Here is a 26,169-nt window from a genome sequence, read left to right on the forward strand (position 1 = left end):
CATTCAACACACGGGATGGGCATTATGAATACCTTGTGATGCTCTTCGGTCTCTGCAATGCCCCCGTCATCTTCCAGGAGTTCGCGAACGACATCTGAAGGATGCTTTCTCCTCTGCTTCAGTCCTCCGACATCCTGATTCTATGTTACCCTTTTTTCCCAAAGACTCTCTGCTGATTGGAATTTACATCCATGTGCATACTTTTCCTCCTGCAGAGCAGAACTATGATGTTGGGAACCGAGGATTAAATTTCAGAGATACTTAATCCCGTGGCAGTCCGACTACCTCTTCCCCCTGAGATGCGAATTCCTAATGTATTTCATGTCTCCCTGGTTAAACCTGCAATTTCCAATCACTCCAATTATCTTCAGATCAGTCTCCTCCTTCATCTATCCCCGTGGACGGTCAACAGGAGTACGAGGAGGAAAAGATCTTAGATTCCAGACTCACCAGGGGTTCTTTCTAGTTCAAGCAAACAGTCACGTGCACACCCGAGCCCTATGGAATGCTTACCCCCGGTGCTCGGACCCTAGGAAGTCAGCACTTCCTCAACACATCAGGGAACAAAACATACAGGTACCGGCACACAGGGCTAATTCAGTTTTGGGGTATTTAAACCTAATACACTTATGTGGTTGTATCACCTGACGAAGGGGGAACTGCCCCCGAAACATTGTGCTGACAAATAAACACGTAAGGGGCCAGTCCCCTGCTTGAATTCACCCTGTATGCCGGTACCTGTATCTTTTGTTCTCTCTAGTTCCTCATTAAGTGGAAGGGCTTTGGCCCTGAAGAATGCTCATGGGAGAAACAAACACTCTGATGTACATGCTCCTCGCTTGGTAAGGGAATTCTACACCCAGTTTCCCCAGAAGCCAAGGCTTGGTGGTCCAGGGGCCCCCAGTGGGGGAGGGGGTACTGTCAGGAGCGTCGGCCGAAGTGTTCGTCTTCGGTGCCACTGTATCAAAGATGGTGGCGCCCATAACTTACACGTGGATAACAGCGGTGCCCTGATGCCGGCATGATGACGTCACGCGCATGACGCAATATTTGAACTTACCCTTCCAGGTCACGGGTTCAATGCCCGATTATAGTGTTTGCTTGGAACATTTCTGGGTGTTTGATATTTCCTACTAACCTGTTTCCTGGACTTATGACCCTTCCTGAACCTTGACTCTGATATTACTCTACCTGCCTTTTGACTTTTGCCTGGACTTTGATTACGATATTGCCTGAACCTATTTGTACTGTGATCTTGGACTTTAACCCCTAAAGCTTCCTCCTTCGGCCAGACTACTCCCGCTGGGAGCCAATAGTCCCCCTGACACCTTCTAATCCAGTACCAGACGAACCGATCTGTCTTTTTTGGTAACAACAAACAGGTTGGAATAATAGCCCTTGAATTGCTCCACTGGGGGCACATGGGAAATTACTTCCACCTGAAGGAGGGATGTTACCACCTCTTGAAAAGCCCTGCGCTCTGCGGTTTCCTGCGGGAGCCTTGACATAATAAAATCTTCAAGGTTGTAGAGAAGAAAATTCTAGATGATAACCCAGTGTGACAACCTCGTGAATCCAAGAGTCTTCCGTAATCATGAGCCAATTGTCCACAAAATAACAGAGTAAACTTCCCCCTAGGACAGGCCCGCTGGTTTGAGGGGGCACCACATCATACCGAAGTGGAGTTATCCGCCGATCTGGAAGATCGTTTGCGACTCTGCCAGGAGTATTTTGGCTTACCTCCAAAATGTCCCCTACCTGAATAAGACTGTTGCGGTGGGTAAGGCCTGGAACTCTTGTTCTGTGAGGGACGAAAAAACTTTCCCCTACGAATAGAAGATCTTGTGGCAATAGGGTGCTCTTGTCCCCTGTGGCTTGGCTGATCATCTTATCCAAAGTAGTTTGTCTTAGAATGGTAGAGAAGAAATTCAGAGGCGTAGCGATCCCCCCTCACAGAAATTCAGAGGCACAGTAATCCACCCCACTCACTCACAGAAATACAGAGGCACAGCGATCCCCCCTCAAAGAAATTCCGAGGCACAGTGATCCCCCACTCAAAGAAATTCAGAGGCACAGCAATCCCCCCAATCATTCACAGAAATTCAGAGGCACAGCGACCCCCCCCCTCACAGAAATTCATAGGCACAGGGATCCCCCCACTCAGAAATTCATAGGCACAGCGATCCCCCCCACTCACTCATAAATTCATAGGTACAGCGATCCCCCCACTCACTCACAGAAATTCATAGGTACAGCAATCCCCCCAATCATTCACAGAAATTCATAGGCACAGCGACCCCCCCCCCTCACAGAAATTCATAGGCACAGCGATCCCCCCACTCAGAAATTCATAGGCACACTGATCCCCCCAACTCACTCATAAATTCATAGGTACAGCGATCCCCCCACTCACTCACAGAAATTCATAGGTACAGCGATCCCCCCCACTCACAGAAATTCATAGGCACAGCGATCCCCCCACTCAGAAATTCAGAGGCACACTGATCCCCCCACTCACAGAAATTCAGAGGCACCGCAATCCCCCCACTCACAGAAATTCATAAGCAGAGCGATCCCCCCACTCACAGAAATTCAGAGGCACAGCGACCCCCCCACTCACTCACAGAAATTCATAGGCACAGCGATCCCCCCCACTCACTCACAGAAATTCAGAGGCACAGCGATCCCCCCTCACAGAAATTAAGAGGCACAGTGATCACCCACTCACAGAAATTCATAGGAACAGCAATCCCCCCCACTCACAGAAATTCAGAGGCACACTGATCCCCCCACTCATTCAGAAATTCAGAGGCACAGCGATCCCCCCACTCACAGAAATTCATAGGCACAGCGATCCCCCCCACTCACTCACAGAAATTCATAGGCACAGCGATCCCCCCCACTCACTCACTGAAATTCATTGGCACAGCGACCCCCCCACACACTGAAATTCAGAGGTACAGTGATCCCCCCACTCACTCACAGAAATTCATAGGCACAGCGATAACCCCCACTCACTCACAGAAATTCAGAGGCACAGTGATTCCCCCCCACTCACAGAAATTAATATTTACAGCGACCCCCCACTCACTCACAGAAATTCAGAGGCACACTGATCCCCCCCACTCACAGAAATTCAGAGGCACCGCGATCCCCCCATTCACAGAAATTCATAAGCAGAGCGATCCCCCCCACTCACTCACAGAAATTCAGAGGCACAGCGACCCCCCCACTCACTCACAGAAATTCATAGGCACAGCGATCCCCCCCACTCACTCACAGAAATTCAGAGGCACAGCGATCCCCCCCACTAACTCACAGAAATTCAGAGGCACAGCGATCCCCCCCTCACAGAAATTAAGAGGCACAGTGATCCCCCACTCACAGAAATTCATAGGAACAGCAATCCCCCCACTCACAGAAATTCAGAGGCACACTGATCCCCCCACTCACTCAGAAATTCATAGGCACAGCGATCCCCCCCCCCACTCACTCACAGAAATTCATAGGCACAGCGACCCCCCCCACACACTCAAATTCAGAGGTACAGCGATCCCCCCACTCACAGAAATTCATAGGCACAGCGATCCCACCCCACTCACAGAAATTCATATTTACAGCAACCCCCCACTCACTCACAGAAATTCATAGGCACAGCGATCCCCCCCCACTCACAGAAATTCATAGGCACAGCGATCCCCCCCACTCACTGAAATTCAGAGGCACAGCAATACCCCCCCCACACAAAATTCATAGGCACAGTGATCCCCCCCACTCACAGAAATTCAGAGGCACAGCAATACCCCCCCACACAAAAATTCATAGGCACAGTGATCCCCCCCACTCACAGAAATTCAGAGGCACAGCGATCCCACCCCACTCACAGAAATTCATAGGCACAGCAATACCCCCCCACACAAAAATTCATAGGCACTGTGATCCCCCCCCACTCACAGAAATTCAGAGGCACAGCGATCCCACCCCACTCACAGAAATTCATAGGCACAGCGACACCCCCCCGCTCACAGAAATTCAAAGGCACACTGATCGCCCCCCACTCACAGAAATTCATAGGCACAGCGACCCTCCCCCCCACTCACTCACAGAAATTCATAGGCACAACGATCCCCCACACACTCACAGAAATTCATAGGCACAGCAATCCCCCCAATCACAGAAATTCAGAGGCACAGCGATCTCCCCCTCACAGAAATTCAGAGGCACAGCGATCCCCCTCACTCACAGAAATTCAGAGGCAAAGTGATCCCCTCTCCACTCACTCACAGAAATTCATAGGCACAGCGATAACCCCCACTCACTCACAGAAATTCAGAGGCACAGTGATCCCCCCCACTCACAGAAATTAATATTTACAGCGACCCCCCACTCTCAGAAATTCATAGGCACAGCGATCCCCCCCACTCACTCAGAGGAATTCAGAGGCACAGCAATCCCACCCCACTCACAGAAATTCATATTTACAGCAACCCCCCCCCACTCACAGAAATTCATGGACACAGCGATCCCCCCCACTCACTCAGAGGAAATTCAGAGGCACAGCAATCCCACCCCACTCACAGAAATTCATATTTACAGCAACCCCCCCACTCACTCAGAAATTCATGGACACAGCAATCCCCCCACTCACTGAAATTCAGAGGCACAGCAATCCCCCCCCTTACACAAATATTCATAGGCACAGCGACCCCCCCCACTCACAGAAATTCAGAGGGACAGCAATCCCTCCCCCACTCACAGAAATTCATAGGCACAGCGACCCCCCACTCACTGAAATTAAGAGGCACAGCGACCCCCCCACTCCCACAAATTCAGAGGCACACTGATCCCCCACTCACTCAGAAATTCATAGGCACAGCGATCCCCCCACTCACTCACTCACAGAAATTCATAAGCACAGCGATCCCCTCCACTCACTCACTGAAATTCAGAGGCACAGCGATCCCCCCCCACTCACAGAAATTCAGAGGGACAGCAATCCCTCCCCCACTCACTCACTCACAGAAATTCATAGGCACAGTGACCCCCCCTACTCACAGAAATTAAGAGGCACATCGATCCCACCCCACTCACAGAGATTCCTAGGCACAGCGATCCCGCCCCACTCACAGAAATTCATAGGCACAGCGACCCCCCCCACTCCCACAAATTCATAGGCACAGCGACCCCCCCCACTCCCACAAATTCAGAGGCACACTGATCCCCCACTCACTCAGAAATTCATAGGCACAGCGATCCTCCCACTCACAGAAATTCATAAGCACAGAGATCCCCCCACTCACTCACAGAAATTCAGAGGCACAGCGACCCCCCCCACTCACAGAAATTCAGAGGCACAGCGACACCCCCCCACTCAGAAATTCAGAGGCACACTGATCCCCCCCACAAAAAATTCATAGGCACAGCGACCTCCCCCCACTCACTCACAGAAATTCATAGGCACAGCGAACCCCCCCTCACAGAAATTCAGAGGCATAGCGATCCCCCCTCACAGAAATTCAGAGGCAAAGTGATCCCCCCTCCACTCACTCACTCAGAAATTCATAGGCACAGCGATCAACCCCACTCACTGAAATTCAGAGGCACAGCGATCCCCCCCCACTCACAGAAATTCAGAGGGACAGCAATCCCTCCCCCACTCACTCACAGAAATTCATAGGCACAGCGACCCCCCCTACTCACAGAAATTAAGAGGCACATCGATCCCACCCTACTCACAGAGATTCATAGGCACAGCGATCCCCCCCCACTCACAGAAATTCAGAGGGACAGCAATCCCTCCCCCACAGCGACCCAACCCCACTTACTCACAGAAATTCAGAGGCACAGCGACCCAACCCCACTTACTCACAGAAATTCATAGGCACAGCGACCCCCCCACTCACTCACAGAAATTCAGAAACAGCGATCCCCCCCCACTCACAGAAATTCATAGGCACAGCGATCCCCCCACTCACAGAAATTCATAGCCACAGCGACCACCCCACTCACTCACAGAAATTCATAGGCACAGCGATCCCCCCAACTCACTGACAGAAATTCATAGGCACAGCAATCACCCCCTCACAGAAATTAAGAGGCACAGTGATCTCCCCCGCACTCACAGAAATTCAGAGGCACAGCGACCCCCCCCACACACTGAAATTCAGAGGTACAGCGATCCCCCCACTCACAGAAATTCATAGGCACAGCGATCCCCCCCACTCACTGAAATTTAGAGGCACAGCGACACCCCCCACTCACAGAAATTCATAGGCACAGCAATCCCCCTCACTCACTGAAATTCAGAGGCACAGCAATCCCCCCCACACAAAAATTCATAGGCACAGCGATTACCCCCCACTCACAAAAATTCAGAGGGACAGCAATCCCTCCCCAATTCATAGGCACAGTGACCCCCCTCACAGAAATTCAGAGGCACACTGATCCCCCCCACTCACAGAAATTCTGAGGCACAGCGACACCCCCCACTCACAGAAATTCAGAGGCACACTGATCCCCCCCCACTCACAGAAATTCATAGGCACAGCGACCTCCCCCACTCACTCACAGAAATTCATAGGCACAACGATCCCCCCCCACTCACTCACAGAAATTCATAGGCACAGCGAACCCCCCCTCACAGAAATTCAGAGGCACAGCGATCCCCCCTCACAGAAATTCAGAGGCAAAGTGATCCCCCCTCCACTCACTCACTCAGAAATTCATAGGCACAGCGACTCCCCCCACACACTGAAATTCAGAGCTACATCGATCCCCCCCACTCACAGAAATTCATAGGCACAGCGATCCCCCACTCACTCACAGAAATTCATAGGCACAGTGTTCCCCCCCACTCACAGAAATTCATAGGCACAGCGACCCCCCCTAATCACAGAAATTAAGAGGCACATCGATCCCACCCCACTCACAGAGATTCATAGGCACAGCGATCCCGCCCCACTCACAGAAATTCATAGGCACAGCGACCCCCCCCCACTCCCACAAATTCATAGGCACAGCGACCCCCCCCACTCCCACAAATTCAGAGGCACACTGATCCCCCACTCACTCAGAAATTCATAGGCACAGCGATCCCCCCACTCACAGAAATTCATAAGCACAGCGATCCCCCCACTCACTCACAGAAATTCAGAGGCACAGCGACCCCCCCCCCACTCACAGAAATTCAGAGGCACAGCGATCCCCCCACTCAGAAATTCAGAGGCACACTGATCCCCCCCACTCACTCACAGAAATTCAGGGGCACAGTGACCCAACCCCACTCACTCACAGAAATTCAGAGGCACAGTGATCCCCCCCCACTCACAGAAATTCAGAGGCACAGCGACACCCCCCACTCAGAAATTCAGAGGCACACTGATCCCCCCCACTCACAAAAAATTCATAGGCACAGCGACCTCCCCCCACTCACTCACAGAAATTCATAGGCACAGCGAACCCCCCCTCACAGAAATTCAGAGGCATAGCGATCCCCCCTCACAGAAATTCAGAGGCAAAGTGATCCCCCCTCCACTCACTCACTCAGAAATTCATAGGCACAGCGATCAACCCCACTCACTGAAATTCAGAGACACAGCGATCCCCCCCCACTCACAGAAATTCAGAGGGACAGCAATCCCTCCCCCACTCACTCACAGAAATTCATAGGCACAGCGACCCCCCTACTCACAGAAATTAAGAGGCACATCGATCCCACCCTACTCACAGAGATTCATAGGCCACAGCGATCCCCCCACTCACAGAAATTCAGAGGGACAGCAATCCCTCCCCCACAGCGACCCAACCCCACTTACTCACAGAAATTCAGAGGCACAGCGACCCAACCCCACTTACTCACAGAAATTCATAGGCACAGCGACCCCCCACTCACTCATAGAAATTCAGAAACAGCGATCCCCCCCACTCACAGAAATTCATAGGCACAGCGATCCCCCACTCACAGAAATTCATAGCCACAGCGACCACCCCACTCACTCACAGAAATTCATAGGCACAGCGATCCCCCCAACTCACTGACAGAAATTCATAGGCACAGCAATCACCCCCTCACAGAAATTAAGAGGCACAGTGATCTCCCCGCACTCACAGAAATTCAGAGGCACAGCGACCCCCCCACACACTGAAATTCAGAGGTACAGCGATCCCCCCACTCACAGAAATTCATAGGCACAGCGATCCCCCCACTCACTGAAATTTAGAGGCACAGCGACACCCCCCACTCACAGAAATTCAGAGGCACAGCAATCCCCCCCACACAAAAATTCATAGGCACAGCGATTACCCCCCACTCACAAAAATTCAGAGGGACAGCAATCCCTCCCCAATTCATAGGCACAGTGACCCCCCTCACAGAAATTCAGAGGCACACTGATCCCCCCACTCACAGAAATTCTGAGGCACAGCGACACCCCCCACTCACAGAAATTCAGAGGCACACTGATCCCCCCCACTCACAGAAATTCATAGGCACAGCGACCTCCCCCCACTCACTCACAGAAATTCATAGGCACAACGATCCCCCCCCCACTCACTCGCAGAAATTCATAGGCACAGCGAACCCCCCCTCACAGAAATTCAGAGGCACAGCGAACCCCCCCTCACAGAAATTCAGAGGCACAGCGATCCCCCCTCACAGAAATTCAGAGGCAAAGTGATCCCCCTCCACTCACTCACTCAGAAATTCATAGGCACAGCGACTACCCCCACACACTGAAATTCAGAGCTACAGTGATCCCCCTCACTCACAGAGATTCAGAGGCAAAGTGATCCCCCCTCCACTCACTCACTCAGAAATTCATAGGCACAGCGACTCCCCCCACACACTGAAATTCAGAGCTACATCGATCCCCCCCACTCACAGAAATTCATAGGCACAGCGATCCCCCACTCACTCACAGAAATTCATAGGCACAGTGATCCCCCCCACTCACAGAAATTCAGAGGCACAGCGACCCCCCCCACTCACAGAAATTCATAGGCACGGTGATCCCCCCCACTCACAGAAATTCATATTTACAGCGACCCCCCACTCACTCACAGAAATTCATAGGCACAGCGATCCGCCCCACTCACAGAAATTCAGAGGCATACTGATCCCCCCCAGTCACTCAGAAGTTCATAGGCACAGCGATCCCCCCCACTCACTCAGAGGAAATTCAGAGGCACAGCAATCCCACCCCACTCACAGAAATTTATATTTACAGCAACCCCCCCCACTCACAGAAATTCATAGGCACAGCGATCCCCCCACTCACTGAAATTCAGAGGTACAGCGATCCCCCCCACTCACAGAAATTCAGAGGCACAGCAATCCCCCCCCTCACTAAAATTCATAGGCACAGCGATTCCCCCGCCACTCACAGAAATTCAGAGGGACAGGGATCCCCCCACTCACTGAAATTAAGAGGCACATCAATCCCACCCCACTCACAGAAATTCATAGGCACAGCGATCCCCACCCACTCACAGAAATTCATAGGCACAGCGACCTCCCCCCACTCACTCACAGAAATTCATAGGCACAACGATCCCCCCCACTCACTCACAGAAATTCATAGGCACAGCGATCTCCCCCTCACAGAAATTCAGAGGCACAGCAATCCCCCCCACTCACAGAAATTCAGAGGCAAAGTGATCCCCCCCCTCCACTCACTCACAGAAATTCATAGGCACAGCGACACCCCCCACACACACTGAATTTCAGAGGTACAGCGATCCCCCACTCACAGAAATTCATAGGCACAGCGATCCCCCCCACTCTCAAAAATTCAGAGGCACACTGATCCCCCCCCACTAACTCACAGAAATTCATAGGCACAGCGATCCCCCCCTCACTGAAATTCAGAGGCACAGCAACCCCCCCTCACAGAAATTCATACGCACAGCGATCCCCCCACTCACTGAAATTCAGAGGCACAGCAATCCCCCCCACTGACTGAAATTCAGAGGCACAACGATCCCCCCCACTCACAGACATTCATACGCACAGCGATCCCCCCACTCACAGAAATTCAGAGGCACATTAATCACCCCCACTGACTGAAATTCAGAGGCACACTGATCCCGCCACTCACTCACAGAAATTCAGAGGCACAGCAATCCCCCCCCACTCATAGAAATTCAGAGGCACACTGATCCCCCCCCCCACTCACTCAGCAATTCATAGGCACAGCGATCCCCCCACTGATGCACAGAAATTCATAGGCACAGCTATCCCCCCCCCCTCACAGAAATTCAGAGGCACAGTGATCCCCCCACTCACCCTACAAACATCCAGCGACACAATGAACTACCCAAAACCTAAAGTAGAGGTTACAAACTGTACCAAACCTACAATACAAGTTGGCCACCCCGGGGTTTTAGCTGCAGGTCCCGTCAGGAGTCAACAGCCGCCAGTAGAAACATTACCGCTTTCCCGTGTTTGAATTTGTCGCTTACCAATAGCTGATCGACAGTGGAGCGGTCACATGGTAGGATCACATGACCGTGACGTCAGGTCCTTTCCGAGTATAGGAACTAGCCGCTACAGTAAGCGTAACTCCCAGTCTAATCATGTCAGCAGAAAACGAATCGCCCGGGCTACCGAACGGTGGAGCGTGCTGTGCTAGTGCCACTGGACACTTCCTGCTCGTCGGGAATAAAGTGACAGTTGTACTAGGGGCTCAGTGGGGCGACGAAGGAAAGGGTAAAGTTGTGGATCTTCTGGCTCAGGATGCGGATATCGTGTGCCGCTGTCAGGTGAGTGAAAGGCCTATCCGATACGCGTGGGACAAAATTAGCATCTACTACTTACGCGTTTAACAAGCGTTATCTAAGCGCATCGTTGAGTACTAAAGGAGTATTCTTTATCAATCCACACCTAAACCCGTCCCCAGGCGCTCAGATATATTCCCGCGCCAAGCGGGTGTGTTGGTTGGGCGGGAATGTGCTGAGATGGTGCCTTCAGAGATCCTGGAATAGAAACCCTGAAATATAAAAGAACTGTAACATTACCAGTCTCCGGCCTGTTTGACCTTTCTAACTTTGCTCCCTTGGCTATTTTCAGGTTTGCGGCTCTTAACGAACTATAACTAAATTAGCACATGGGTAGCCCGGCGATGCTGGGCGCAGTTACACATTCCAGCGCTGTATTAATTTCACGAGCGACACCCACAAATTAATTGCCCTCATTTGAGCGCAAGGTTCTTTGTAGTAATCCCAAATTACAACGAACGAAGGTAATCCTGGTGTATTTGCAACTGATGCAGGCAAAATAAATAGAGCCGCAGTCACCTTGACAGGAAGCGGCCATGTGCTTCCTCTGTAGAAACCATACGCAGGCAGAGAACGATGGGGCTGAGCTCAGTTTGTGTGATGCATAAAATTACGTAAGGAGGCTTGAAGTTTCTCTGTTAGTGGTTCACATGCACCAAATTATTAATAATTTCACATTTTAGTTATTTTCAAAAAGAATAGAAGACCTGTTTGTGATTTTGAGGTTTTTAATGACATGTAGGTCTTAGATGACTTTACTACAGAAAATGGATGTGCTATTGGAGGCCTGTACTAGATGCGTTCCTCCATGTAATTGTTATGCCTTTCAGTCTGCTCATTATTCCATAGCGTTATGTGTATGACGTCGCCATTTTAGCATTTGTACAAAAAGCAACCAATCAAAAACAATTGGGGAAAAAAAGGGAAGCAAAGCAGTTCTTAAAGGGACAGCGTTCCATACATGTCCTAAAAGAACTACCTCAAAAGATCAGTAAACATATATCATATATAATTTTGTATCAACATGAATATTTACAACAAGAATGCACAAAGTATGTAAAAGATGTACGCATATTGTATTTAGAGACGTCCTTTCGGAATTCTTGCCTAAAGGTATCCTTGTTTTTGGGTTGAAAATCCAAAAGACTTCTCTTTTGGAAAGATTCTAGACAGATTGTCAAGATTAACTCTTTCAATGCCTTGTATACTGAAACAACCACGGTCGCCAGAACTGCATTGATAAAAGTGTTTTGAGACATTGGTGTCTTTATATTATTAATGTCCGGTGTTCTTGGATTCTCTCCTTCAGTTTGTGAGGTTTGTCCTACATATTTGCTTTTTCATTTCAAACATGTAATCAGATAAAAAGCCAATTTAATGTATTTAGAAAAAACTGAAAAAAGTGTTTGGAAGATGAACAACCCCTTTTAAGTCATTGCAGTGTTTTCTTCTGTTTAGATATAGAAACATGGTTATAGAGTCCTGCAGCAGGTCTGGTACCCATGAAAAATAGAGGATACCCTGTGGAATGCGGGGCTGCTGGTTCGGTTGCAGGTCTAATCTATATTTCTTATCTCATAGTATATTATCTATATTTTACTCCTTTAAAACAAAAAATTCCCCGACTCTCTTTTGATGATGTCACTTCCAGTTGAATGGTGGTCAGTGGATTGCAGTTTGGGTTGTGGGTTGGATAGGGGTGTCCAAACTGGTAAAAATGCAGGTTGCTGGTCCTGGTTTGGTCCGTGTTTCAAAATTGTTTTTTCGCAGTCTGCATGGTGGTCATACGCAAGTTTTTAAATTTGTACCATGTGATCTGGTTCTGTGCATTCTGCTGCATGGCAAAGTATGTGTTAACTCGTGTTTCAGAATACTTGCAAAAACAGCAAGTGATATTAAATGCTATAAAAATGGGTTGTACTAAAATTTTATCTGTACTATTGATGTTTCTCATGGAAAGAGCATTGGGAAACATTAAGAAAATTAACCTACCATGGCCTTACTTTGTGGTAGGACAGAAAGAAACTGCATGAAAAATGTGTAGAAATCCCCAATATGTATGTTGCATATCACAAAGGGATATTGTCATTAGCTTTCACTATTATAAATTTAATACTGTACCACATATTCATTATAAGTAACAGTTTTTACCAGGGAAATTAGACCTTTAGCCCCCTCCCAACAAAATATTTGCCACATTACACAATTTCAGGTGTATTTCTAAATTACCAATGATCATCCATGATTCATGCTACCCTCCTACATATCTTTGTACTTATTCAAGTTTCCCACAAACCACCACAACTTTGTCAGTCTGGGCTTTGTCGTGCACTGCCATACTTAATAACGCAATGTACAATTATGAGCAACCATTTGTAGCAATGTATAATTCAGCACTGTATATTAATTTTTTTTTTTGTATTATACACCTATAATGCAAAATAGGGACCTAAACAAAGGGCTTTAAATAGTGTTACAGCAGGGATTCTGTAATCATGCCATGAAGTATTATGTAATGACGCCATGTAACAACATGGAACAAAATTCTTGTGTAATTTCCTTAACAATCTTCAAATTATGCTACGTTTTTACACATCATGACTGAAATACAGGCTTATTCTTTTGATATGCTCTGTCAATTTTTAACTATTTTCTAAATAAACGGCTGTTTTAAAATTGCTGGTGCTCCGTGATTTCAAGATTTGGCTGATGGGACACGCTTCGGGAGCGATTTTTCCACGTTGCAGCATAGCAGTTGCACATCGATGGGTCTGTGAGTGCTCCCTATTGTTTCACTTTTGCAGTTATTCTTTTGATTTAATAGATTTGATTTGTTCTGGCGTATCGGCATCAACGCTTGAAAAAACTGTTATTTGCTAGATTTTCTCTAGCAATGCTTATTTGGTGTTTCTAAACCACACTGGAACTTTGTAATAACATGATGTAAAATCTCTATGTGACATAGCCCTAACAGATCTCTTCTATTGTCTACTCCAACTCCTGTGTATGATGATTGGCTGTTGCATGACTGAACTTCTACACTGCTTACAGGGAAAGTATCCTCACAAATTGCTTCAATGCCCCTTCTGCAGAAGCATCTTGTGATTATCAGTTTTGCCAAGCCTTAATGTTGAAATGCTTGTGATATGATTGTTTGGAACTACTGAGGTCAGCCCATTATTTTAGTTTGTTAATGCCATGCTAAGTTATGAGATGCTGGCACCATATTCACTTGCATAAGTGGTGTATGAAGCCGTTATCCGTTTACATTGTATGTGAGAAAGCATGCAACAATATCTGGAATGCATTGCCTGGAACAAAAGTGTCTGGCTGTTACAATGCGAGAGTCAACTGGAGCCTAAAAGAGTGCCGAGAGGCCTAAAAGAGGCAGCCTGAAGGGAAGCGGATGCTGTGGCAGTGTGTGTGCGCACTGGTGTAAAAGAGAAGGACTTTGCTATGCCTTCAAGATACTGTGCCTTTATTGGATTTGGAAGGAGAAACCCACATATACCCACAGAAGGGAAGGTCAGTTATTTGTTTAACCAGAGACTTTCCGAAGTATATTTTCTTATTGATTTGTACTTTTGTCAAAGTGCAGTGAGAAATTTGCTTAATCTGAAATTAGGTGTCCCTGTCTGCCTTGACTACCAATATCACATTCTCACTGAAACTTGTGTATTATAATGTGTGCCCTGTTATAAAATATAAGTACCGTATATACCCGAGTATAAGCCGAGTTTTTCAGCATCCGAAATGTGCTGAAAAAGTCTACCTCGGCTTATACTCGGGTCAGCGGTACCCGACCCGAGTAGCTGAGATTGCAGTCACTTTTAATCATTCCTATACCAACAGTACACTTGGGGAGAGACTGCAATATCCCACAATGCCCTCTGTTGGTTATATGAAAGAATAACAGTGCGCCCTCTGTTGGTTATATGAAAGAATAACAGTGACTGCAATATCACACAGCGCCATCTGTTGGTTATATGAAAGAATAACAGTGACTGCAATATCACACAGCGCCATCTGTTGGTTGTATGAAAGAATAACAGTGCGCCCTCTGTTGGTTATATTAAAGAATAACAGTGACTGCAATATCACACAGCACCCTCTGTTGGTTATATGAAAGAATAACAGTCACTGCAATATCACACAGAGCCATCTGTTGGTTATATGGAAGAATAACAGTGACTGCAATATCACACAGTGCCCTCTGTTGGTTATACGAAAGATTAACAGTGATGGCAATATCAAACAGCACCCTCTGCACATGGTAGTGGGACAGTGGGACAATGCACACAGTAATCCGTTTGGCAATTCTCTGTCACCATCAACTTTGCAAAGAAGTCCGGTTGATCGCTGGGGGGGTCGCTTTGGCAGAATGTGCGTTGCTGGGAGACAGGGCTGTAGTTGTGTCTAGGCTTATACTAGTCAATACGTTTTCCCAGTTTTCGTAGGTAAAATTAGGTACCTCGGCTTATACTCGGGTCGGCTTATACTCGAGTATATACGGTATATACAAAGTTACCTTTGAGTTTCATGACATGTATGAAAGCACTCTGTCTTTGCCTTGTGTCTTTATGTGGCCAGGAAACGCCTCTGTAACTTTATGCATGCAATAGGGTAAGTATTATTCCCTATGTAAAATATTTAAAATACAACATTAGTACCTGGGTGCTTTGTTCTAGTTTAACACAAACACTAATGAAAAACCAGCACTCAAAGGATTTTAAAAAGAAATTTAAATAGATTATGTATTGTAGATAAAGATCTTGATAATGGTCTGAATTTAAGACTTAAATGTTCTACAATAAATCATTCATTTTTTTTATTGTTGTGCAGTGCTGACTTTTCATAAGCGTGTTTAAAAATACTATAGCAATCTTCTTCCCAATGGTCAATTATTAAGTGGGGGTTAAATGTGACGACAAACTTCATACAGACAAAGACCAGAGATTTTCTGCACTTAACTATATGAGTATATTTATTTTGTGTATAAAAACTACTAAAAAATATGCCCTCATAAATATATTGCAATATATTTAAACTGGTCAACTGTGTCAGTCAGCCTGATCTGGCCAGTCCTTCGCACACTTTAATATGATGTTATTTGGACTAGTATTTCTTTAGGCATTTATTAGGGACTAATATTTACCTAAAATGTATTGTCCAAGGTTAAAAATCCCAAATGATTGGGAAGTTGGAATGATGACAACTGCAACATGAAGCTGGGTACTTGCAATATATTGTCAGACAATCCCTGTTTTGTTTAATCCCTTCACTGACTGACCCTTTTTACTGCTAAAAATACTGCCACACATTTTGAGCATTTTGTGCACTTCAACTTTCACTTCAGTATTTTCTTAGGGAAACATTTAGGTAACCAAGAAACTATAAATAATTTTTCAGGGCAACCTAAGCTATTTAAATAAGCTGGACATATTGTGGAATTCCAATTCTGTAACCTGATATTGGCATATTAATGAATGAGGAGTGAAAAAAAATCATGTTTTCCGTAATATACCCAACGTATTTAATGCACAAAAAAAATATTTACGTATTTAATGCACAAAAAAAATATTTAGATAACTATCTGAAATTTAAAAAAATTCACCTTAAAGGGCTCCAGTTATAACTAAAATAATTTACTAAGTAAAGACACTATGTGAAAGTTTAAGAAATCTGTTTTTTTTTTTGTTTTTTTTTTTTTAAACGGTTTGAAATGTATGTACGGTATAATGTAAATCATCAGCTCACTATACCTTTTGCAAAATCTCCCCTATCTCCACTACAGTTCTAGCTGAGGCAGACATCTGCCTCAGCAGGAAAATTTAAAGACACTGGCGTTATTGATGCTGGCGTCATCAGAACGCCTATAAGCCAAACAAAGGCATCTTAACACGTGCCTGATACCATTGCGGAGTGAGAGCGTGTATACTGCTAGCAAGGATTTTGTAAACTCCTATTCTGCTGATATAATAGTGAATATGGTAGGGCTCAAGGGTTTCAGTGTTGTTTTCTTTCTACAGTCCTGTCAATCATGGAGTCTACTAGCTCTGGGAAAACAACACAGTCTAAAGGTCCTGGGTAAGCATTCAAAAAGGAAAAAAAGAGAGAAAGAGAGGATTGGGCAGTTGGCTGATAGGTTTTTTTATTTCATTCCAGCCCCCCCTGCCTCCAGTGAGTCCCATAAGGATACTTCGGGTTCAAAACAGTCAGCAGAGGGTCATACCCTTACTGGACAACAGTAAGTCTCGGGAATGCCCCAGTTGGATGCCCTTGTGTCACTGATTAAGCAAGCAGTTGTTCAGGGAGTCTAGGAAGCATTGGCATCAAATCTTTTTCAAATTCACGTTTGTCGGTAAGAAGTATCAGGGAGTCAATCTATGAATACTTGTCCAAAGTTTCGGAGGAGGAATTATATGGCCCTGGAAAAAGTGTGTCTCTTGATGCAGCTGCAGTAGATAACCTGATAAAAGTAGTTCAGAAGGCATTGACACTAACTGAGGAAACGCCAAAGAGGTCTTCCTCAGATACATTTTACCCATTTCTAAAGAAGAAGGCATCCACATTTCCAGTACATGAGTCAATTAATGGCCTAATTCACTCTGAATGGAAGAATACTGAAAAGAGAGTGGCGGTACAGGGAAAGTTCTCCAAAAGATATCCAGTGGAAGAATCCTTTTCTAAACTTTGGGATAATCCCAAAGTGGTGGACGCGGCGATTGTTTGGTTGGCAAAGAAAACGGCACTGCCAGTGGATGATGCAGCGGCATTTAAGGCACCTATGAAGTAGAGGCTTGCGTTTAATTTGATGAATTCTTATATTTCGGCCAAGGCAGTCTGTATTCCAGCGGTAGCAATAACCTCGATTTCAAGAGCGATGAAGTTTTGGCTGGACAGCCTAGATGAGGCCATTTATTCGAATGTAAAGAGAAAATTTAAAAGAGATGCTTTCAGATTTAAGAGTGGCAGTGGATTTCTTATCCGAAGCCTAATTGGATCTCGTGAAACTCTGCTAGATAGATGGCACTTTTGGTGGCCTCAAGGAGGGCTCTGTGGCTAAAACCGTGGATGGAGGATTCCGCATCCACGTCTAACCTGTGTCAACTGGCTTTCGAGGGAGACATGTTATTTGGTGAAAAGCTGGACTCGATAATCAAAAAAGCATCTGCGGGAAGAGTGTATTTCTTCCCCAAGAAAGGAGATTTAAGCAGCATCCAGGCCATCTTCCCCTAGTGGAAATTCCTTCCGTGATAGAAAATTTTGAACGTTGAATGTTTGGTGGCTGAATAAAAGGGGATACTCCCCGACTGCATTAACCAGTGTGTGTGCGGATCCGTTTTCTATACACAGTCCAGTAAGAAGGCCTTTCCCTCAACTTCCAATAAGTCATAATGAGATTCCGCAGACCCAGGAAGTGAGGGTAGGGGCAAGGTTGTTCTTCCAACACGCCTGGGTCTCAAAGATTCTTGGGTCTTGAATATAATCCAGGAGGGTTATCAACTGGAATTTTGCAAGGTCCCGAAATACAATATTTTCAGTGTCAACTATTTCAAAGATGGCAGGGGCAGAGTTAATTCTTCAAGACTATCTCCAACAGCTCAGGATGACTGGAGCAGTGGAGTCAGTACCACCCTCGCAACAAAAGGTTGGGCTTCTACTCAAAACAATTTTTAGTAAAGAAAGAATCAGGAGCTTTCAGGCCAGTCCTAGATTTGAGACCCCTCAATCAATACATCTTGTGCTTCGATTACTATTCGCAATTCGTCCAGAGTTGTGGCTGATAAAGCTCAATCTGAAGGACGCATACTTCCACATGCCAATTTGCAGACCATACAGGAAGTTTCTTTGTTTCGTGTGGGGGATCAACATGTGCAGTTCACCGGTCTCCCCTTTGGCCTTTCAACATCACTGAGAACTTTTTCGAAGGTGTTTGTAAAGAATATTGCAGTCTTGAGGGAGGCCATATCACTATATCATGTCATATCAGGTGCGCTGAATCCTCTGCTGCTTCACCAAAACCTTTACTTGTCAGGAATAGTCGGTCCAGCCTAAGGTGTTGGATGGATCCACAGAATCTGGCGAAGGGTATGCCCCTACTCTAGCCCCAGTCGATGATGGTTACAACAGACGCTTCAGAGTCAGGTTGGGGCAGATCGATGCAAGGAAGTTGGAATCTGTGTGCGCTGCCATCCAATGTCCTGGAGTTAAGAGCGATAGGTCAAGAAATGTTGACCTTTCAGAGGAGATGTCCCACAAGTGGGTCAAGATACGACACAGCAATGCCACGCAGTGGCTTACATTCACAAACAAGGAGGAACAAGAAGTTCCAGTTTGAAGGAGTTGGATCCCATAATGAGTTGGGCAGATCAAAATCTGGCAGTGTTAGTAGCCATCCACGTGCCAGGTATTCAGAATTTGCAGGCAGACTACTTGAGCCGCAATACGCTGGTCCCAGGGGAATGGAGTCTCAGTCCTTTAGTCTCCCGTCTAATAACCCAGAAGTTCGGGGTTCCAGAAATCGATTTAATGGCAACACATTTGAACCGGAAGTGTCAAAGTTTTATTCCGAAATCTGTGTCCTTCAGCCACGGCAGTGGATGCTTTGCTTTAGGTTTGGAGCAAGATGTCCTCCTATGTCTTTCCTCCATTTCCCATGATCTGGGGAGCGTTGAGAAAGATAGACCAGGAGGGGGCATTGGTGATAGCAGTAATTCCCCTTTGGCCTAGACGACTTTGGTTTCCACTGTTGCTACAACAGGCGGTGGAGGACCCTTGGAAGCTTCCAGTAAGGCCAGGCCTGTTGTCACAGGGGCCCATATTCCACGAGGAGGTTGTGTACCTGTACTTGATGGTATGGAAGTTGAGAGGCAGAGGCTGTATGAGAAAGGAGTCCAGGGAGACCTTCTGACCCTTCTTTTAAAATCCAGAAAGACCTGTACCTCCGCTCATTATTACAGAGTTTGGGATCGTTTTGTTCAGTTTGCTCAAAGTAGAAATTTTGATCCTGAAGATCCCGAACCATGTCGAACTGTTGAATTTCTTTTCACCGAATATCAAAAAGGTCTGAGTAACAGTACTTTACGGGGACACATTTCAACTATATCTGCCTTAAACAATAAAGCCTGGGCAGAAGATTCTCTGGTTATACGTTTTGGCCATTGAAAAGGATTCGACCATATATCAAGCCACGGGTTCCTCCTTGGGACTTGCCAGTGGTATTAAAAGTTCTTATGGGATTACCATTTGGAAGAGGCCTCAGACTGGCATGTAACTTTGAAGGTACTCTTCTGGGTGGTAGTGACATCAGCCTGTAGAGTGAAAGAGATTCATTCCCTCTCTGCGAAAGAACCAGATACTGTTATATTTCAGGATAAGGTGGCGATGAGACCAACATTTGGGTTTCTTCCGAAAGTAGTTTCTCAATTCCATATGTATTTGGAAGTCATTCTGCCTTCATTTTGTCCCAATCCGAAGTCGAAGCGGGAAGAGCAATGGCATACTTTAGATCTAGTGCAAGCAGTGTCGTATTATATTGACCGCACAAGGGATTGGCGTAAGTCGAACAGACTTTTTTCTTAATACCAAGAGGCCCAAGGAAGGGTCAAGCTCCTTCTAAGGTGACGATTGGGCAATGGATTATGTGTATTGTGATGGCTTACCAGTTGGCTGGCAGGGAGGCACACAGAGACCTTAGGGCTCACTCAACCAGGGCTGTAGCTACATCCTGGGTAGCGGAAGCCAGATTTGGGAGAAAGGTTCTTCAGTCAGTTGTTCACTAAATGGTGTGATTAAAAGAATTATACAGCAGTTGTTGTAGTCCCACCCTTCTTTTGGCTTTGGGAGATCCCATGTTGGTGATTTGCTGCTATGGTGACTTGGCAAAGGTAGAAATTGTTTCTACTTACCATAATTTGTATTTCCCAGTCACACTCATGGCAGCATTCACCAACCTCCCGCCCCTTCAAGTGCTTGTTACCAAGACAGTGGGAGGTGCTTTATGTCATGTTGTGGTTTTTTCCTGTCCAATGACCTAAAGGGGAGGGATTAGACGATATTCATGTTGGTGAATGCTGCCATGAGACTTGGAAATAGAAATTACGCTAAGTAGAAACAATTTCTACCTTTTTTTAATAGTATTTGCTATTATATAATCGCATATAGAAACTTTTTCTTTTTATGTATATTCTTTATTTTACATTTTACTGTATAAATGAATGCAGGTTAACATAAAACTAACAGAGTCAAAAGGTTCACAACATATACATATAGTCATATATAAATTTTAGTAACTCCCTGACATGAGAGCTCGATAAAGGTGGGGTGAAACCTCTTTAGTGAACCAGGTGTTTAATATCCAAACAAAGTGAGATATTTCCAGGGCGCGCTTCAGTATGATTTCTCATATTTATTCAAGGGACATCAAATTTAATCTATATAGGATCAGCCCTGCAGCACCAGCTACAAATGAAAAATATATATAACACAGTCTTTGCAAACAAGGAAAAAAGAAAAACGAGGGAAAAAGGGATAAGCGGGGGGGGGGGTAGAGGTGCTCAACTGCTCTCTCTACTCTGTTGGATAATTTTACAAATTTAATGTAATGCTGTATGTCAAGATAAATGTTTTAAGGATCCTTCTGTCTGGTTACAGGTGTAACCCATGCAGACCAAGTAGAGACAAAAGCGGTTTGTTTATCATGTAAGAAAGACACCATCTCTTCCATCTGCCTAATGCCTAAATGTTCTTTATTTTAAAGAACTAAATCTTAAAGGAAAACTATACCCCTCAAACAATGCAGGTCTCTAAAAATATATTTCATAACACAACTCATATGTAAATCCCTGCTTCATAAATAAACAGTTTTCTTAATATACTTTTTAGTAGTATGTGCCATTGGGTAATCATAAATAGAAAACTGCCATTTAAAAAAATAAATAAGGGCAGACCACTGGGATCGTATGATTCACGGTGCACACAAACTTACCAAACATATCATACATGTTTAACAGACAGAGTTCTGGCTTTTGCTTCCACACTTCTTCCTGTTACAGTTAGAGCTGTAGTATTTCTGGTCAGATGATCTCTGAGGCAGCGCACAGACCATCATAAAATGGTTTTTCAAGGCAAGAGATGTAAAAGGGCAATATTTACTTAAATATATATTCCAGTTTGATAAGATAAGATTGCCCTTTTAATATGCCACTTGATTTGATATAAACTATCTGTTGCTCAAGTATTCATTTTGGGGGTATAGTTTTCCTTTAACTAAAGTAGGCTAGAAATGTTGCATGTTGCTTCTGTACCAGCCCAAGTCAACCACAGCCCTTTAGCAGCAAAGATCTGTGCCCCCAAAGATGCCCCCCATCTTTTTTGCTGATTCACTGCACATGCTCTGTGCTGCTGTCCGTTATTGAGCTTAGGGTCCAACTCCAAATATACAGTACATAGAATATAAATGTCACAATGTAAGGCTGATTAGTAATTAATACAGATAATTACTACATGACCGCACAGAAACCAGTGCAACTGGCATTATTATAATTTAATAATCTGCTCTGTAGCATCGGTTTATTTAATTTGTGAGATAATTTGTGAAAATCCCTAAATTTAGCTTCTCAACAGCTGCTCAGAGCCCACTGAGCATGTGAGAGTCGCAGACACTTTCCAAGATGGTGACCTCCTGTGACAGGTTTGAAATCCTGAATCATTGCTGCTATTGAGAAGATGAAACTTTAGGCTGTGCAATAAATTCATTTTTTAAAGTATGGCATTTTTATCCTTTCATTTTTAAGGTTTAGTTCTCCTTTAAGTGCTAAACTCTGCAAGGTGTTCACGCACAAAGGGCATGTATACATGCAAGGTTATCCCAACCAATGAATGGACAGAGTGATGTCTTACGCCCAAATTTCGTACCTGTTACAGTAAGAACTTGCATTATTTTCTGTCATGTAATCAGTGAGTGACACACACACACACACACACACACACACACACACACACAATAGTGGCTTAAGGTAAGAGATTTAAAAGGGCAATATTTACTCATATTTATATGACAATTTAGTAAGGTTCTTTAATAGATCACCTAAAATATGTGATCTTTTGGTTAAGTATTTGTTCTAAAGGTACAGTTTTTTTATTTTTTTTTTTTTTTTTTTTTGTGTTTCTGTTGTCTAGCTGTTGAAATGGCAGCTTGCAAGATCTCCCTCTCCCTTTCTCTCTCTCACTCCCTCTACATCTTCCCCTTTTAAAAGACACTCTCAATACCTTACTGGTCAGGTAACTTCTGTGTCTGTTTGAGTGTTCCTAGGCTAAAACATTTAAATTTACTATTAACCTTTTATTTTGACTCTACCTATAGTGATGTCTTTGAAAAGTCAACAATTTTGCTTTTTTGTCTAGCCTATGGACTCCATAACGTTTCACCCCAAAAGGTTTTAAAAAGCTTCCTGAAAAAATTCAGCAGTAGTAGACAGACGTGTTTCTATTGAATTAAATCTTTCCAATTCATTCAGGAGTTTTCCATATACAAAAGATATTTCATTAAACTTTTTTCCAGGCTTTCATCCCTAAAAATGGGAGCAGTAAGGACTGACTTTATCCCTGTCCTTTTTTGCCCAGCAAGTTTAATTGTGCCAAGAAGCATGAGGGACATTGGCTAAAGATAACTGACCCTTATACAGTTTTCACAAACTTAGCATCAGTCTCGCATACGACATAAGAATTCCAAGTACTTCTCTGGTCAAAAGACCAAATTCTATTCAGCTTCATTTGGCACTTTCCTATTCAAGGTTCAATCTCCATTTGGCCTTACTCTAAAAAGCTGATATTCTGTCCAGGGCCTTTGTTTAAAAGGTAGATAACCTGTTGGTTCATGCTGCATGTAAATCTAAATACTCCTTATGTTGTTTTGCATTTTAACGGGATTCTGTCATGATTTTTATGGTTTGGATTTTATGTGTAAACACTGTTTACATTGCATATAATTCACTCTACCATTTAAGATGTTATTCTTAAACCAACAAATGTATTTTATTTTAGCTGTAATATTTATGTGGAGGTAGCCATCTCCGTGCATTGTGCCTGATTCTGAACTTTGAAAAGGAGCCAGCAATTCAGGATGGAACTGCTTTGAAACCACTTCTCATTGTACTTCAATATGACCCAAGTCATGCTCTAGCTAACTTCCACTTCAGCCACGCGTAGGGCTGCATAGGTTTAATATGGGTTGTGAGTAGCCCGTTAGACCAAACGTAGATGGGAAAGATTAACTGTTTGGGCAAACTGACGGGAAGATAGAATGGTGAAAATTAATGGCAACTTGAGTCCACCATTAAGGGTTTCTTAGGTGGTTTTTATGGGCACGGCCCAGCACCACTCAAATTTTCTGGAGGGAAACTAAAGTTGCAGATTGTTTTTAATTTAGAAATAAAAGTTAAAGCTATACTGACACGTTCCTATAAAAATCATAGGAACGTGTCCGTATTAAGCAAATGCTGCACAAAGAATCGTTTCCCTCAAAGCCCGCAAACCTGTGTTCACCGACCCTCCGACACAGCTAAAAGTTTTTTTCTGAGCTGTTTCAGTGAAGCTGGGCTGGGGGCGGCGCAATCCTTCCATAGGCTGTTAGGAATGAAAACAGGAATTCAGCCTATGGAAGGATCGATCCGCCCCCAGCCCAGCATCACTGAAGCAACCCGGAAGATCAGTACGATATTCTGGAATGGCCATCATAGTCCCCCGACTTGAATATCATTAAAAATCTATGGGATGGTTTGAAGCAGGCTGTCCATGCTCGGCAGCCATCAAATTTAACTGGACTGGAGAGATAGTATGGATGAATGGTCAAAAATACTGCCATCCAGAATCCACACACTCATCAAAGGCTATAGGAGGCATCTAGAGGGTGTTACAAAAAGGAGGCTCAACCAAGTATTGATAATTACCCGTTTTGGAATCGGCAGAATGTGTTCTTTTCAAAAATATATGGTTTTTGGGTAAACCTACTGTTTCAGGATTTTTTTGGCCTTGGAGTCTAAATTATCTGGTTTTCTGCTTGGTGCTTTCAAAATTCAGTAAAATACCGCCCGGAGTTTTTGCTGTACAGAAGTCCTAAATCTCCTTAAAACTATTCATATCTGGTACTGGCACATTTGTGAGACGTGAGGCTTTCCAAATCAATTGGATTTTCATGCATAAAATGAAATATTTTTCTGGTATAAATTCATATATTATGAAAAATAGGAATTTTTTTTTTTTTTTTGGCATTTAGCTCTATAAATCTTTTTGCGGAAGTGGAAATACATGAAAACTCGGGCAGATTTAGAAAGCTCAGGTTCTCCCGAAAAAAGAAATGTATAAATGTATAGTTTTTCTACAGATTTCCCCTAAAGTGAGAGCACAAAACGTTTCAAAAACGTCTTGCATTTCGTTTAACCGAAATGTCAAATTCTGCTACAATATATATTGAATGGGTACAGGTGCCAAAGTATGTAACATTGTTACCAACAATGCAATCTCATAGACTTCAGGATAAAAAGAAGCCCTTGAAAATAATTATATTGATCGTTATATAGAAATATAACATACATGTAATATGAATTAATTCATAATTTACCATTTATAGGGAGCATTAATGAATGAATAATATTTTACCATTTTTACAGGGAGGAAACAATGCAGGCCACACAGTTGTTGTGGATTCTGTCGAGTATGACTTTCACCTTTTGCCAAGTGGAATTATAAATCAAAATGCTATTGCTTTCATAGGTACGTATGAATGTCTTGAGTCTTTTATTCTCTTTTGAGGTTTGCTTTCAGTGGAACCAGGAACCCTAACCCAAACCATGGAATAAAGCCCCACTGCTACCGGAGTCCAGTGGTAGAAATCTTTGTACCACTCCAGTTGATGTTTGTACATAGTTATAGACTTGTGTCTAGGTAGTTTTGGTTACACATACTGTATGTCTTAATACACCTCCCTATGAGGTCCATCATTGCCACCAGATAACAAGGTTACATACATGTGAGAACACTTGTTATTGAAAAAACTAAACCCCAAATATCTCGCTAAAAACTTTCAAGCTGGGCTTCTAGGACTTTCTAAGCAGGCAACAAATTAATTCTCAAAATAAATATATATTTGTGAGAATATATAAATAAAATATATAATATGAAAATCTAACAATCCTATACCATGTTTTGTGCAGAAAAAAAAGTATTCTGGCTAGTAACAACACTGGTTGGGTCAATTACATAGTAATAAAGTCCCATCAGTAGCCTCACAATTCAAGTTGCAACATTTACGGTAATGTAGAATTTGTAGGCCAGAATGCGATTCAAAATAGACCTTGGTGTTTCATCTATACATTTTCCCCATAGGCACAATAA

General features: G+C 44.5%; 1 protein-coding gene across 1 annotated transcript in view; it reads left to right on the forward strand.

Annotated features, from left to right (window-relative positions):
* Nucleotides 1-10,531: 10,531 nt before the first annotated feature.
* Nucleotides 10,532-26,169, forward strand: part of adss2.L (adenylosuccinate synthase 2 L homeolog) — a 45,901-nt gene continuing 30,263 nt past the window's right edge. Inside the window, 2 exon segments of the mRNA NM_001086619.1 lie at nt 10,532-10,758; nt 25,446-25,548. Coding sequence (NP_001080088.1) covers nt 10,573-10,758; nt 25,446-25,548 — 289 coding nt within the window. The 5' untranslated portion in view covers nt 10,532-10,572.

This window comes from Xenopus laevis, chromosome 5L, assembly GCF_017654675.1.
Source record: "Xenopus laevis strain J_2021 chromosome 5L, Xenopus_laevis_v10.1, whole genome shotgun sequence".
Lineage (NCBI taxonomy): Eukaryota > Metazoa > Chordata > Amphibia > Anura > Pipidae > Xenopus > Xenopus laevis.